This window comes from Benincasa hispida, chromosome 5, assembly GCF_009727055.1.
Source record: "Benincasa hispida cultivar B227 chromosome 5, ASM972705v1, whole genome shotgun sequence".
NCBI classification, from domain to species: Eukaryota; Viridiplantae; Streptophyta; class Magnoliopsida; order Cucurbitales; family Cucurbitaceae; genus Benincasa; species Benincasa hispida.
Genome location: NC_052353.1, coordinates 18367966 through 18384729, shown reverse-complemented (window position 1 = coordinate 18384729; position 16764 = coordinate 18367966). Strand labels below are relative to the sequence as shown.

The 16764-nt window shown below is 31.8% G+C and overlaps 1 protein-coding gene across 1 annotated transcript; it reads right to left on the bottom strand.

The window, feature by feature from the left end:
• Positions 1-9364: 9364 nt before the first annotated feature.
• LOC120077907 (receptor-like protein EIX2) lies at positions 9365-12574 on the bottom strand. Its single transcript, XM_039032009.1, has 2 exons — positions 10476-12574; positions 9365-10343 (listed from the first exon to the last, which is right to left on the bottom strand). Exons 1-2 carry the CDS (start codon positions 12523-12525, stop codon positions 9529-9531), a joined length of 2865 nt encoding a protein of 954 aa, XP_038887937.1. The 5' UTR covers positions 12526-12574; the 3' UTR covers positions 9365-9528.
• Positions 12575-16764: the final 4190 nt, after the last annotated feature.

Sequence of the window (16764 nt, the reverse complement as noted above, 5' to 3'; positions counted from 1 at the left end):
TTGAGGAGACCATTTATATGGTGAAGCCCAAAGGATTCATAGTCCAAGGTCAAGAGCAAAAGTTTTGCAAGCTTAATCGATTCATTTATGGACTGAAACAGGCATCTTGATCTTGGAATACAAGGTTTGATGATATCCTAGTGTTATATGTAGATGATATCCTACTCATTGAGAATGATGTGCGTTTACTGACTACAGTTAAGAACTGGCTAGCGACCTAGTTCCAAATGAAATATCTGGGAGAGGCTCAGTTTGTTCTTAGTATTCAGATCTTTTGGGATCGTAAGAACAAAATGCTAGCACTGTCTCAGGCATCATATATTGAAAAGATGTTGATCAAATATTCGATGTAGAACTCCATGAAAGGCCTATTTTCTTTCAGGCATGGAGTTACTTTGTCTAAAAAACAGTGTCCCTCACCTCAAGAGGTTGAGGAAATGAGATGGGTCCCCTATGCATCTGTCGTTGGCAGTTTGATGTATGCGATGTTATGTACTAAACCTAACATCTGCAGTGGGGATAGTCAATAGATAGGAATCTAATCCAGGATATGATCACTGGACAGTTGTCAAGAATATCCTCAAATATCTACGAAGAATGAAGAACTACATACTTGTGTATGGTTCTAAGGATTTGATCCTTACAGGATACACGGACTCTGACTTTCAGACTAATATAGATTCTTGGAAATCCACTTCAGGATCAGTATTCACTCTTAACGGAGGGGCTGTAGTATGGCGAAGCACCAAGCAGAGGTGTATCGCGAACTCCACCATGGAGGCTGGGTATGTAGTGGCTTGTGAAGCTGCTAAAGATGCCATTTGGCTCAGGAAATTGCTGACTGATCTACAGCACATTGAGCAGAAATACCAACTCATTCGAGAGATTGTGCATCGAGGGAACGTGATTGTCACGAAGATAGCTTCGGAGCACAACATTGCTAACCCGTTTATAAAGGTCCTCACGGCTACAGTGTTTGAGGGTCACCTGCAGAGTATGGGTGTATGGGACAGACCACGGCTGAACTAGGGCAAGTGGAAGATCTTGTACTGGGCGTGATATGCCCTAGTTCATTGTTTTGTATAGTTGTGATTTTATTATCTTGTACACCCCACTAGCTTTAAGACAAATGGGAGATTATAGGAGTTGATGTCCTAAATCTCGTAGGGTCCGATAGTTTGTAAATCTTGTATGAACAAACATTTCAGTGATTAATAATATTTGATATTTTATACACTCTGTGTATGAAATATATGATATTTTAGTTGCATTAACCATAAACCAATAAACTAACATCCAAGGTCATCGTTGTAACTTAAACATATATGCGGAGACATACAGGTGGATCATGTTTAAGTGATAACCTAAATGGTCTGTAGTATATGGATAAGGCTGGGTACCTTATCCCGGTGATACTACTAGTATCACCCGCTTTGTAGGTGTTACAAATGTTGTAAAGTGGTACAAATGATTTGATCCTAATCATCCATGCATTAGACATGCGAATGGGGATATTCTATACAAAGGAGTTTGTATAAAACCAGACCACGAAATGTTTAGTCTTGTTATATAACACCATTCATAATAGAAACTTTCATTTCACTAGGATAACCATAGGCAACATGACCTTAATTCTATGTGAGTTGTGAACTCCTGCCCATGAAAGTGGTCCTTTTGATTTGTATGGGTGAGAGTGGTCAGATCACCGATTCAATAAGCCTACCATTTTGATGATTCGTCTGATTGAGGAGCTGCGAACTCAGCTACACAAGATGGAATTCACTCCTTCCCCGAAGCAGAGGTAAGTAGATAAATTGCTCCCTTAAGGGCTGATTTTGGGTTTTGAATAATGTGACGCCACACCCTCTCTTGGCCAGAGTGGGGTTCTGCCATATTGGAACTATGATCTATTGTTCATTAGAGGTATCGGTGGTATTTAAAGAGTTGGATGTAATTACAGAGAAAACAGTAATTTGGCCCAACTGTACGTACGAGCAATTTTTGAAGGGTCATCGTACTGTTGATTGGTTATATCTAATGGATACAGAAATATATCTATAGTGCGCAGAGTACAGCTGTCGGTCTATATGATACAATATTAAAACTATAGATTATAAATATAATATGATAAATTTGTTATCATATTTATTTATAATTATTAATTATTTGATAACTCCTTTTTCTCTCTAACCAACTTACTAGGAAGTTATTTAGATTTTATGGCAAAATAGAATAAATAAAAATATGATTTTTATTATTCTAGATCGAAGGCACATGATTAAGAAGTCTTCTACACGATTTCCTTGAGAGCCTATGCGATAGACTCATTTCCTTAAACGACTGAGAGATCTTTCTATGCGATAGACTACTGTCTTCCTTGATCGTCTCCCTCATCCAACTCCTAAACACTCTCCTAATCAAAATAGCCAGAGCCTACTACTCCTAAGTTCTCACACCGAGAATACCAAGGTATCTAAGTGGTAGTGTCCTCTCTTTTTGTTCGAGATTTGCTGCTATTCGAGGAGAGTTCGTTGCTGTTCGAGGCGTTCGAATTAGTTCAAGGAATTTACTTGAAGAAGAGTTCTTCAAAGGTATAATCTCTAAACTTTTGTCTCTTATTTCAAAAGCATGCTATAATTTATCTTTTGATGCATAATCTGTTATGTTTACTGTAAATATTTATGTTCAATCAAATGGGATTTGAACGATCCGCTTCCGCTCAAAGCTTCTCTGTAAAATGGGTTTCTTCATATATAACAATCAACATAAATTATTCAAAGTAATTTACTCATAACAAAGTAGAAGCTCAATATGCTGAGTTGTCTCTCCCAATCTCTCATATCATGCCTTCAATTGAATGATTTAGTCAAGTGACCATTTCGAAAATAAGTGCAAGATATATATGGATCATTAATTTATTTTGCCCAATATCTTTTTTTTTCTTTTTTCCTTTCTCAGTTTGCAATGAAAATTCTTCCAAATTTCATATACCTTTTAGCAATCTCAAAACTAAAAATATAACTCTTTAGAAAATTTTTCCCATCAACAAAAGTAAAGTTATTATGATTAAAATTACAGTCATCTATTTCATAAAAAAGTAGGAAAGATGAAATAAAATGCTTGATACGGAAGAAATGAATACCTAACAATCTCAAAAAATTCCATGACGTCAAAGAAAGTGAAGAGATCGAATATAACCATCAATATTCATATTAAAGTCTTAACTATGGAGTAACATCTTTGATTTCAGTATTGCCTCAAAGGCTCATAGATTCATCACCAAATAGAGGATAAAAGTATAAAATAAACAAAACTAGAGCTGACTCTACCTATAGGAAAACTAGCCAACCAACAAATTCTCCCAATGAAATTGGTCAGTCAGTACTTTCAGATCAGTAGCAACATCGATCAAAGGAAATGGAAAATATATCATAGATAAATAATCATTTGTGTTGTCATCGTTTATCACCTACAATTAAGCATTATGCATTTATTATTTTACGATGGTTTGGTACATTCTTTATACATTATTATTTTTTTTCCAAAGATATTATAATTAAAGTGTAAGGTGGGAGAATCGAACCTCTGAACTCGAGGTCAATAGTACAAGCACTATATCAATTGTACGCTCATGTTGGCCTTATACATTATTTGAGAAGGCCAAATGGGTCTCCTTATTTATTACTATTTTTCTTTTAATTTTTTTCCTTGTAGGAAAAGTCTGTTGCACGTCCCTAAAAGCTAGAATGATTTAGCTTGTTCGAACATTAACGAAAAAGTTTTACCTTTTCTATTTACTCTATTCAGGCTAAATCGCTTTACCTAGATGATATAAACATGGTCCTTCATTCATTTAAACTTTTCACTCTCAGTATCAACATCATTAAAAAAAATTCTTTAATTTTTCTCCTATAAGTGACTTGTTGTTTCTTATTCACATTATGGTGAAGTAGCAATCAACTAGTTCCTATACCTTTAAAATGAGTGAAGTTGTCAAAGGAAAAATCCTAATAGATACATAAATTTTAAAAAAAATGTAATAGAGCACCATATAGATAGTCTTAATAAGGGAAAAAATTTGTCCATAATCAGTCCATTTTTCTGCTAAAGATAGGTCTTAAAGGTATGTTGGTTTTTTCCTCTTCATTATAATTAATAAATTTAATGTTATTTTGCATATTCAACATCTATTAAATTTCTAATATAAATACAATATTTTTTTTATAGTGTTGCCATGAAAAATCTTACAAAATTAGAATTCACAGCCCTTGACATTAATGGTACTAATTATTTGTCATGGGTGTTCGATGCCAAAATTTACCTGAAATTATGAACTTGGGGGAAACAATTAAAGAATGAAATATGACATCTAGTCAGGACAAGGCAAAAGCTATGATTTTTCTTTGTCATCATCTCCACGAGGGATTAAAAATGGAGTATGTTACAATAAAAGATCCCCTTATCTTGCAAAAAAAATTTGAAAGAAAGGTATGATCATAAAAAGACAGTTATTCTTCTTAAAACTCATTATGAGTGGATGCATTTGAGGCTACAAAATTTTAAATTAGTAAGTGATTACAATTCCACATTATTTAAAATCAGTTCAAAATTATTGTTGGAGAAAAAATTACTGATGCTGATATGTTAGAGAAGACATTTTCTACATTTCATGTCTCAAATATGCTCCTGTATCAGCAATATCGAGAGAAAAATTTTTAACAGTATTTGGAATCAATTTCATTTCTTCTCGTGGCCGAACAGAATAACAAGTTATTGATGAAAAATCATGAATCTCAACCAATTAGAATGACACCATTCCCTGTAGTGAATGCTGTGAATTTTAATAATAATCATGGACAAGGTTGTGGTCGCGGTCGAGGTCGTGACCATGGCAGAGGAAGAGATAATTATTATTTTCTTGGTGGTGGTTTTAATCATTCAAATTTAAAAAGAACCACACACAAAGATGATCACAAAGGAAAAGCTCCACAAGGTAAGAGTTCAAAAAGTGTTGAAAATAAATGCTTCTGATGCGGAATGACTGGCCATTGGTCACGTACCTATTGTATGTTAAAACACTTAGTTCACCTCTATCAAGCCTTCCTGAAGGAAAAAGGGAAAAATGTGGAAGCAAATTTTGTTTACCAGGATAATAATATATTTGACCCATCCCATATGACAAATTTAGATGTGGTGGACTGCTTTAAATCTCCTGAAAAGAAGATTGGTGCAGTTGATGGAACATAAAATATTTCTTTTGATTTTGAGAATATCTAGACTTAATGTTATTGTTTTTATTTATCTATCTTCATGTTTTTTTTAGTAACTTTTGTATATTTTAAGTGTTGTTTTTCTTATTGTAATTATTTTATTTTAATGAAGAAACATGGATCATTTTCATATGTTGAGTGTTTAAAAAATGAGCAAAGAAGATTCTTGTCTGGCAGACAGTGTAACTACACATATAATACTTACAAATAAAAGAAATACTTTTCCAAATTGATAATGCTGAAAGCAAAAGAAAATACAATATTAGGTTCTGCAAACTAGATTGAAGGTTTTGGAAAAGCAAATATTATTTTGCCTAGAGGAACAAAATTTACAAATGACAATGCATTATTCTCTAGTCAATCAAAGAGAAATCTTCTAAGTTTTAAAGATATACGTTGCAATGGTTATCATATTGAGACTAATAGTAAGAATAATGTGGAATATCTAAATATCATATCCACTATTTCAAATGAAAAACGTATATTGGTAGAGCTGAATGTTTTATCATTTGGATTGTCTTATACTCATATATGAGTAATTTAAACATATGTAACAATGAACTTGAAGTTTATGAATCGAGACATATTTACAATTTGGCATGACCGATTTGGTAATCTAGGATCTATAATGATGAAGAGAGTTATTGAGAATTCAAATAGACACTAATTGAAGAACCAGAAAATTCTTCATCTAATGAATTATCATGTGATGCTTGCTCTCAAGGAAAATTGATGATTAGACCATCACCAGCTAAAGTGGGGATTGAATTGCCTGCATTATTAAAACGAATTAATGGTGATATATGTGGATCCATTAACCCACCAAGTGGACCATTTAGATATTTTATGGTATTAATAAATACATCCAGTAAATGGTGTATGTTGATCCATTAACCCACCAAGTGGACCATTTAGATATTTTATGGTATTAATAGATGCATCCAGTAAATGGTCACACGTGTGTCTATTATCAAGTCAAAATCTTGTATTTGCAAAATTACTTGCTCAAATAATTAAGTTAAGAGCACAATTTCCTGATTATACAATTAAGACCATTTTTCTTGATAATGCTGGTGAATTTACAAAATTATTGTATGCCAATTGGGATAAGGATTAAACATCCTGTAGCTCATGTTCATACACAAAATGCTTTAGTGGAGTTTATAGAACGTTTGCAATTAATTGCAAGACTATTACTTATGAGAGCTAAACTTCCTTCATATGTATGGGGATATGCTCTTTTGCATGCAGCCTCACTTGTATGCATTAGGCCAATAGCTTATCATAAGTACTCACCATTACAATTAGCTTATGGACATGAGTCAAATATTTCCCATCTGAGAATTTTTGGGTGCAGTATATGTTCCAATTGCTCCACCACAATGCACTAAGATGGGTCATCAAAGGAGGTTAGGAATATATGTTGGATATGATTCCCCATCAATTACTAAACATCTTGAACCCCTGCGGGTGATATATTTACTGCACGATTTGCTAATTGTCATTTAATGAGACAAATTTTCTAACATTGGGGAGGGGGGAGGGGGGAATTGAAAAAATAAATTACATGGAAGCATCGTTATTGTCTTATTTAGATCCCCGTACAGATCAATGTGAACTTGAAGTTCGAAACATAATTCATTTGCAAAATATAGCAAATCAATTACAAGATTCATTTATAAATGCAAAGAAAGTAACTAAGTCACATATACCAGTTGTAGATGTTTCATAAAAATTGATATCTCAACACAATAAGTTGTCACTAATGAGTCTGGAACATGTTAGAAGCGTGGTAGACCAGTAGGTTCCAAAGATAAAAATTCTCGAAAACAAAAAATAATTAATAATGAAAAATACTTGGTTGAGGATGTAAATACTCATTAAGAAATCCTCGACATGGCTAGTGAGGAAGGTGAAATATCTAAAGATAATAATGAGATTTTAATAAACTTAGGAAAAAGATGGAATCATACTAATGTAACTATTGTCAACATTTGTATAATGTTGCCCTTGATATTATATTTGAAAATGAGGATCCTGAACCAAAATCTCTTGAAGAATGTCGACATAGAAAAGTTTGGCTTAGTGGAAAAAAGCAATCGAGGTAAAATTAAACTCACTTTCAAAATGTCAGGTTTTTGGACCAGTAGTCCGAACACCATAAAGTGTTAAACTTGTGGGATACAAATGGGTATTTGTGAGGAAAAGAAATGGAAATAATGAGGTCACAAGATATAAAGCAAGACTAGTTGCACAAGGTTTTTCACAAAGACCTGATATTGATTTTGAAGAGACGTATTTGTATTCTCCGATGGTAGATGCAATTATATTAAGATATTTAATTGGCTTCACTGTGTATAAAATTTTGGATATGCATCTTCTGATGTAGTCACAACATATTTATATGGATCTCTTGATGATGATATTTATATGAGAACCCCAGAAGAATTTAAGGTACCTGAAACATATACATCAAATTCCTGGGAATGGTATTCAATAATGTTACAGATATGGATTGAAATAATCATGATGGATGTGTACAATTGCCTGAGTAGATATTTATTGAAAAAAGCATATCAAAATAATCCAATATGTCCTTCTGTTTTTATAAAGAAATCACAATCAGGATTTGCTATTATAGCTGTATATGTTATGATTTGAATATAATTGGAACTCCTTAAGAGCTTTCAAAGGCAATAAAATATCTTAAGAAAGAATTTGAGATGAAAGATCTCGGAAAAACAAAATTTTTCCTTGGTTTGAAAATTGAGCATTTAGCAGATTAAATATTTATTCATCAGTAAACTTAAACGAGAAAATTTTGAAAAAAAATTATATAGACAAAGCACATCCATTAAATATTCCAATGGAAGTCCGTTCATTCGATGTAAAGAAAGATATATTTCGACCTCGAGAAAATAATGAAGAACTTCTTAGTCCTGCAGTACCATATCCGTTCATTCGATGTTATTCATGCTTGGTGTCCCTGTAAGTCCACATCCTACTTGTCTTGCCGGTAAATAGTCCATTTGGTAGATCTTAAAATCACACACACATTAATAAGAAATCCACTTCAAATTCCACTAAATTTTCTATTATCCAAATTTATAATTTTAGTTATTTTTAATTTTATATTATATTATATTATATTTATTATTATTATTATATTATATTTTCTCAATATTGTGTTACCGTCATGCTCTCAATTTCACAACAAAGTTAACTAATTCTAGAGATTATTGAGATCGACAAACTTGACTTCAACGAATCGATCATCTGCTAAACAATATCTTCCAACAAGGAAAATAATTTATATATTTTAGTACAAAAACGTGTTAAAAGACCTGGAGGAGAAGGGTACTGTAAAATAATATAAATGCTAGAGTTCTAGGGAAACAATTTATTTGCTATTATTTTTATTTTTGTGAATGAAAAAACATTTCAATAGCTAGATTTTGTTTGTTTGTTCTTTTAATATAAGGCTCTTTGCGTATATAGCAAAATGAGGCTAACATATTGAAAAAAAAAAACAAAATTTAAAACTAATGACAAATATATCAAAATTTACTTTCCGTCCTTAGAAAATGTCCAAAAAGTCCACTGAATGCACAAAAAATATCAAAAACCTCAAGTTTTCAATTTTAGTGATAGATTTTTATCCTTTTTATGAGATTAATGATAGACAATGATAGATTTTTCATACTATCTATCGTAGATCTAATAGATAGTGACAGAAGTCTATCACTCATATACTTGTTTGATACTTTATTTATTTGACACTTGTGTTTAATGATAAACTCATTTTTTGTCTTTATATGTAGTCATCTTGGTAATTTGAAGTTAACAAGACAACCAAAATCTATAGTATGCTGATAGACCTTAAGAGATGTACTTATTTGATATTTTAATTGTGCTTGTTTTCTCACAATTTATTGTTTCATATATGTATTTGAGTTCTTAGCAGGTTTTCAAATACAAAGACATGTTTTTTGAAAACCATTTTTTTAAAGTTTTCACTCCGATTTTTAAAACATTTCTAAAATATAGAAAACAAAAATAAAAAAAAAAACAAAGAACTTTCCAAAATTACAACATTGGAAGGGAAGGAGTTTTGCATAAACTATTAGGCAATACATATTTCAATTGACCACAAAATTATTAATACGTGTCGTAAAAAGGAAAAAAGACAGTTCTTTGATCCAATCGATGGACTCAATGGATCAAAGTAGAACAAAATTATTACATGAACATAAATTAATTACAACACGTTGTTTCTTCCCATTGATTTTTTCAACCTTTTCATATTGACCAATATTGCAACATAGATCTTGTCTTTGGTCTCATCCATAAATTGGAAATAAGCATGCCTCCAACTTCTCTTTAATATTAAAGGTCCAACAACTCCCCAAAATCCCAAAGCAAATCCAAGCATCACAATAATCCAAAACCACATTTTCTCCAACTTATCTTCTTCATGACTATCACTATTAAAATTGTCGATTTCAATTGAAGGCTTGTCGGAATTTGTATCTAGGCATAAAACAGAGAGTGGATCTCCACAAAGATATGGATTACCTTCATAACTCGATGGATCATTGAAGGTTGAAAGATGACCTTCTCGAGGAATGCGTCCAGAGAAATTGTTGTTGGACAACTTCAACACGCCTAGTGAACTTAAGCTTAACATGCTATTTGGAATTGATCCTGAGAGTTGATTGAAAGAGAGGTCAAGAGATTCCAATGCTAGTGATCTTCCAAACTCCACAGGAATTGTCCCCGACAGATGATTATGCGACAAATTTAAGTTGAACAAGTCTGTTATTGTGGCTATTTCACTTGGAATACTACCATATAAGTTGTTATTTGAGAGGTCTACATTCACCATTGAATATAATTGTAAATACGAGTAGTTTCGACTACTTGATTTTGTGACTTGTCTAACATAGCTTACATAACAAATTGCAAATGGATCCTCTGAACTGTCACATACCAAACCGGACTCAGTTAATTGGTTACTTTTGGTTGCACTGAAATTTGCCCAAATTGGTGGGATGTTTCCTTCTAATTTGTTATCTGCAAGAATCAAAATTTGTAAGCGAGGCAGTAGCAACAAAGACTAAGGAATAAAGCCATTAAACTTATTTCCTCGTAGATTCAAAATTTGCAAACTTTGAAGGCTTGTACCCATCCATGAAGGAATACTACCAGAGAATTTGTTTCCTTCAAGATCCAAAATAGACAAGGATTTGCAACTTCTGATGGCAATTAATGGCTCTCCCTCAAGCTTATTGTTTGCCAAGTTCATTAGTTCAAGTCTAGAAAGATTCTCCAATGAATTGGAAAAATTCCCCGAAAACTTGTTTGACGACAAATCAAAATTTGTCAAGTTTTGTGTCAACAGACAACCAGGAATTGTCCCTGATAATTCATTATTTGAAAGTCCCAAAAATATTAGATTCCTCCATCTACAAACAGATCGTGGCAAAGAACCAATGATATGCATGTTGGAAGCATAAAATGCAAACATATTGGGAATTTGGTCGCCAATGCTTTTTGGGAGTGGTCCACTTATTTGATTGTTGGAAATGTCTAAATAAATGAAATTTTGAAAGATTAGCCATGTTGGTATAGGCCCTGAAATACTGGTGTTGGACAAATCTAAATATAAAGCTGATCCGTTTTGTGTTAACAACCATCGTGGAAATCCACTTGATCCAAAACCCTTAGTTGATCTCACAGAAAAATACTGCAATTGGAAAGGAGGTACCCAATCATGTTTTATTTCAAAAGATAGAAGGTGATTTCCATTCATAATTACCCACTTCAACTGTGAGAGATTAGCAAAGTGAATTTCTGTTATAACACCTCTAAGAGGATTCTTAGAAAAATCAAACCTTTCGAGATTTCGAAGTTGTCCAAAACTTTTCGGAATGGTACCATCGAAATTATTTTCTCTCAGATCCAAGGTCATTAAGTTCGATAAGTTCCCAAATGAGACTGGAATTCCCCCACTAAGCATATTATAAGAAATATCCAAGTTCTTAAGGCGAGATAAATTTCCAAATGAAGAAGGAATTAGGCCATAAAGTGAACAATTTTGAAGATAAAGAGACTTCAAGTTCTTTAATTCTCCCAACCAACTTGGAATTTTATGGATCCCAAATTTCATGTTTTTTAGTCTAAGACTTTCTAAACCATACTCTTCACAACCTGCAGATAAATTTTCATAACTTCCGAAAACATCATCACCAAGGAAATGGTTAAATGATAAATCAAGAGTTTTCAGGTGGCAATTGTTTCTAACCATTAAGGACAAACCACCTTCGATGCTACTAAACAAGTTGCCTCCCAGCTTCAAAGTATCGAGATTCAAAAGATTGCTTAACCAAGATGGAATTGAAGAATTATATTCATTACCATAAAGGTTTAGGAATCCTAGGGACGTCATGTTTTGAAGAAAACTAGGAATTGGACCATCAAACATATTATAAGACAAATCTAGATGTTGAAGTTTGGAGAGAAATGAAGAATTTAATGGAGCATGAATATAATGGGTGTTTTGAAGTCCACAAAAACTCAATTTTAATGAAACTAAAGAAGAAGGGAGAGTATTTAACACTTGCATGAAATCTAATCCTAACTTACTTTGAATTGCTTTTGCACCACTCAAGTCAAGGTATTCCAAAGATGAAAGACTTGAAAGCCATTCAAGGCCATCAATAAATAACTCTCCTTGATATAAATAATCCGGGCCATCCAAATACTCATTGTTGTTCAAATCAAGATAAATCACTTTAGATAGATTTCCAAGAAAAGGTGGAATTGTTCCATGAAAGTAAGTAAGAGATAGATTAAGATATCTTAACTCAGGAAGCTGCGTTAAATAGATAGGAATTTTAGTATAGTTGAAAAAATTCGCACTTAAATCCAAGTAATTCAAATATTTCAACTCAAACAAACTAGAGTCCACACCATTGCTAAGTAAAACAGAGGATGAGGAATACTCATAATTTCGAAGATCAAGCTTGACGACGTGACCGCCATTAGTATCATCACACCCCACTCCTTCCCAACTGCAACAATCAATTCCTTTCCAAGAAGCCAGGCGATTAGAAGAATCAATGAAACTTGCCTTAAGCTTAAGTAGCAATTCTCTCTCTTGTTTGATGCAAAACGCAGTTGAAACCTGAGAGGAATAAAGAAACATTATAACAATGAAGAAAGTAGGCACAAAAGTGGTATTATTTTTGCCCATCTTACCCACTAATTGGATTTCAAACTTCAATATCGACTCTCATTAAGGTCAATCTATATAAACTATGTAAAAAGAAACGTTTTCGTACTATCGTAGGGTACTAATTCTTTTCCACAATTCAAGTGTGTGGTGCCAAATTAGTCGACAACTTTGACCAAAATGTCCTATCGAATGACTAAGAACGAGTATTTATTGTAGTTTTCATCCCTATCATTATTGACCCAACTAACAAAGCTTGTCCGCTTTGTTGACCAAATCATTAAATAAATGAGAGATTTTCACATATAGAAAAAAATGTCAAACTATTTACACAAATAGCAAAAAAAATATTGATAGATGATTCAGTGATAGACTTCTATTACTTTCTATCACTGATAGATATTGATAGACTTATATCAGCCTCTAACAACCTCTACCAATAAAGATGAAAATTTTATTATTTTATGTAAATAGTTTTTCTTATTTTTTTATTTTTGAAAATCGCTTCAATAAATAACTTTTCCAATTATTAACTCGTACAATAGACCTAAACATATGTATATCAATTGATTTAAATGTTATTTTAATATTTTTCACATCATTGAACCATTGAGTATTAACTCTTCGGTGAACCCCAAACATTGTAAAAGAAATTCTGAAACTCAACTCACAATCTTCTATTTCTAAAACAAAGAGGTAAAAAATCCAAGTAGCTCAACTAAAATCCTAAATTCATAACTTAATTGCAGCATTATTTCTAACAAATATATGTATATCAATGGACTTAATCATTGTTTTAAAATTTTCATATAATCGAACCATTTAGTATTTAACGGAATCTATGAATACAGCGAACGAAATCGAACATTTTCTAATTGTTGGAGACATAATTGTTTAATTTTGAAATATTGGCACTAATTTGGAAACAAAAACCTTGAACTTCGAAGACAAGTGTTTCATTTTCTCAAAAAATTCATCAACATTGTACAAGAAAGAAATATCGACTTAAAAAGATAAGAGAACAAAATAGCTAAATGAAATAAAAAATTTGCACAATTCTATCGATGTCTATTAGTGACATTGATGCCTATCATTGATAGTTATAAAATTTTGCTATATCTTGTAAATATTTTTAATAGTTTTATCATTTAAAATAATTTTTCTTTTAATAATGATGTAAAGTAAAATACAATTTATTTATAATAGAGTAGGTAGGTTAAACAAGTAATTTATTCTCTAAATTTTATGACATCCTGCAATACTAATCATTTTAGTCAATTTCATTTTTTTTTTCTTTTTTTACATAAAAACCAGTTATAAAATCACTTTAGAGTTTTAATCATTCTCTTTCTTGTATTGCATTCTATAACAATACAATCTTCTCTGATTAAAGAATCTTCCAAATGACCAACCCAAAAATTGAAACAAACTCAATATTTATATGGGTAGCTTTATGAATATCTTGTTGGAATAATAAATCATCTCTATAAGAAAAAAAAAAAAAGGCCACGAAATCTACAGAATTCTGTTGATAGATAAGGAAAGAATATTATGTAGAATCGGTTGCTTTTCACGTTGCAATTATCCTTGAAAATATCCTAGAATATTGTAAGACATGTTGTAGAGGATAGGAAGGTACACCAACAAATATATCCTACACATATCAACAAATAAGAAACCAATTTCTAACTAGAATCAGTATGACATGAAACATGTTCAAGTTTTGCCTGTAATAAATAAGTCAATCATATTCAAGTAAAATAAATACTCTAACAATTATTTTTAAATGAACACAGATGAATGAAGAAGGAATTGGACCATAAAGTGATTTCTTTTGAAGATAAAGAAACTTCAAGTTATCTAATTCTCACAACCAACTTGGAATTTAATGGGTCTTGAAAGTGATGTTTGGGAAAGCTTTTATATGAAAGATTCAAGAACCCATCCACCAACGTAACCACCCTTTACATGAAAGATACATTTCTTTAATTCCCCCAACTAATTCCATAAAGTGAATTCAATTTTCAAAGAGCTACCTCTCTTCCAAGATTAGCACGACTTACCCGCTTTTGAAAAAGTATACGTCTATATATATGGCCCAAGAAATCATTACAATTAAATTGTATAGGTGTATAATTTGGCTTAATTTGGGTCCCAATGGATCATTCCAAGGGAAGAGCTTAATTTGGTTAAGTATTGATGTCCACGATGAAACTTAAGGAGGTAGACTATATGAAAATAAAGATTATGCTTAAGTGTTTTACATTTGCACATGTTTGGTCCATTAGTAAATAAATTCAACAATTCATAATAATTAGTAACAACTTAATTAATAACTTGAGTAGTTAATGAGCGAAGGATCGTTACAAAATCTATTTCTATATAATCGAGAGGACCATGACATTGGAGTAACGCTGGAATACATCTAGACTTCTATACTCTCTCAAAACGATTACTAACTTGATCTGGGGGGAGGGTTGGTATGGAATGTGATAAGTTTTACGAAAATAAAGAAATCAAGTAATGTAAGATAGAATAATCTAGTTCTATGAGCAAGAGAGATTCCTATATAATTTTGGATCATAGAAATTTCTTAATTAAACATATATGTGATTTACCTGTGTACAACGACTTATTTGGCCTAACCAAATTCATTGACGCTACAGGTAGCCAATTCGATTGGGTTCAGCCAAGCAAGTGTCCTAATTTTCAAATAAAGCTTAAAGCTCTAATTAAACTAAATTCTTTAGTCTTATTGGGTTCAATAGCGTCTATATAGAATTAAAAACATATGCATTAAGATCTAGGGTTTCATTGTGTGATTTAGCAATAAGGGTAGCCCAATTAATTAACCAAGTTATCTTTGAACCTAAGTTGAGCATACATTTTAAGGTTTACGATTAGACTATATTCCTTAGCACATACATACATTCAACCGTTACTACTTATGTTTGATTCAAGCTAAACGAACAAAAAAGAACGTGCGAGTCTAAAATCTATAGCTAAAACATGCATCTATGATAGGAGCGTCCATGATAGGCCTTCAAGCATACAAATACAATCCAAGAAGCCAGCCAATTAGAAAATCAATGAAACTTGCCTTAAGCTTAAGTAGCAATTCTCTCTCTTGTTTGATGCAAAACGCAGTTGAAACCTGAGAAGAATAAAAAAACATTATAACAATAAAAAAAGTAGCCACAAGAGTGGTATTATTTTTGTCCATCTTACCCACTAATTTAATCTTTTATTAAAACAAATTTAATCCTATTAAATTGATTAAAAAGATTAAACTAATTTTTAATCTCATTAGAAATTTGTGATCTTAGGTCCATGTGAATCATGTTTTTAAAAAAATATCTTAAAAAATGATTTTACCTAAGTTAGCATACAATTTTGAATTATTGATTTTATTTCTAATTTCATTTAATTATGACGATTGTAAAATAAATGAAATAAATTAAAACCATTCATTATATAGAAAGGCATATTGGTGACAGTTTGCAGCGGAAAGGGATCGGTCCCAATTTTCTGTTTTTTACAGAATCCCAATTTACATAATAGAAAAATTATGCATTTTATAGATTTAAATTATAACATGCTTAAAAATAAATTAGGGAAAAAAATTCTTACCCTTTAAGAAAAAAATGATTTCGTGAATTCCCTCGAATTGGTCATGAACACTTCGTACCAATAATCAACAATCCAAAATGGCCATCATCACTATAGAATCCATTGTATTCTACATATTCAAGGTAGAACAAAAATCTTCTCTATATATTCTAGGGAGAACAAAAACAGAGAGTTCTCTGACCTTAAGAGAATAGAGATAGAAGATGAAAGAAAAAAAATCATAAAATCCAAGGGCTAGTTGCATAAATAGAGATTAAGCCCAAAATAATAGAATATGTAGTATAAGGATAAAATAATTGCATATATAGATCAAAAAATGGTAAAATACTAAAAAACCCATGCCTAGCCACCGTTTTTTCGCTTCTTCCCGGTTTTCTCAAATTAAAAGCTATCACTGATAGCAACTATCAATGATGACCACTGATAGTTGCTATTAGCTGCTACCGTTGATAGCTTCTATCAATTGCTATCAATGATAGTTGCTATCAGCGATAACTTTCAATTTTAGAAAAATTAATACAATCTTGAAATATTAACTTTTAATTTGCTATCAATTATTATTAGCTATCATTGATTCATTCTCATCAATTGAAATCAACATTGAAATATTACTACTTAAGGCTATCAATG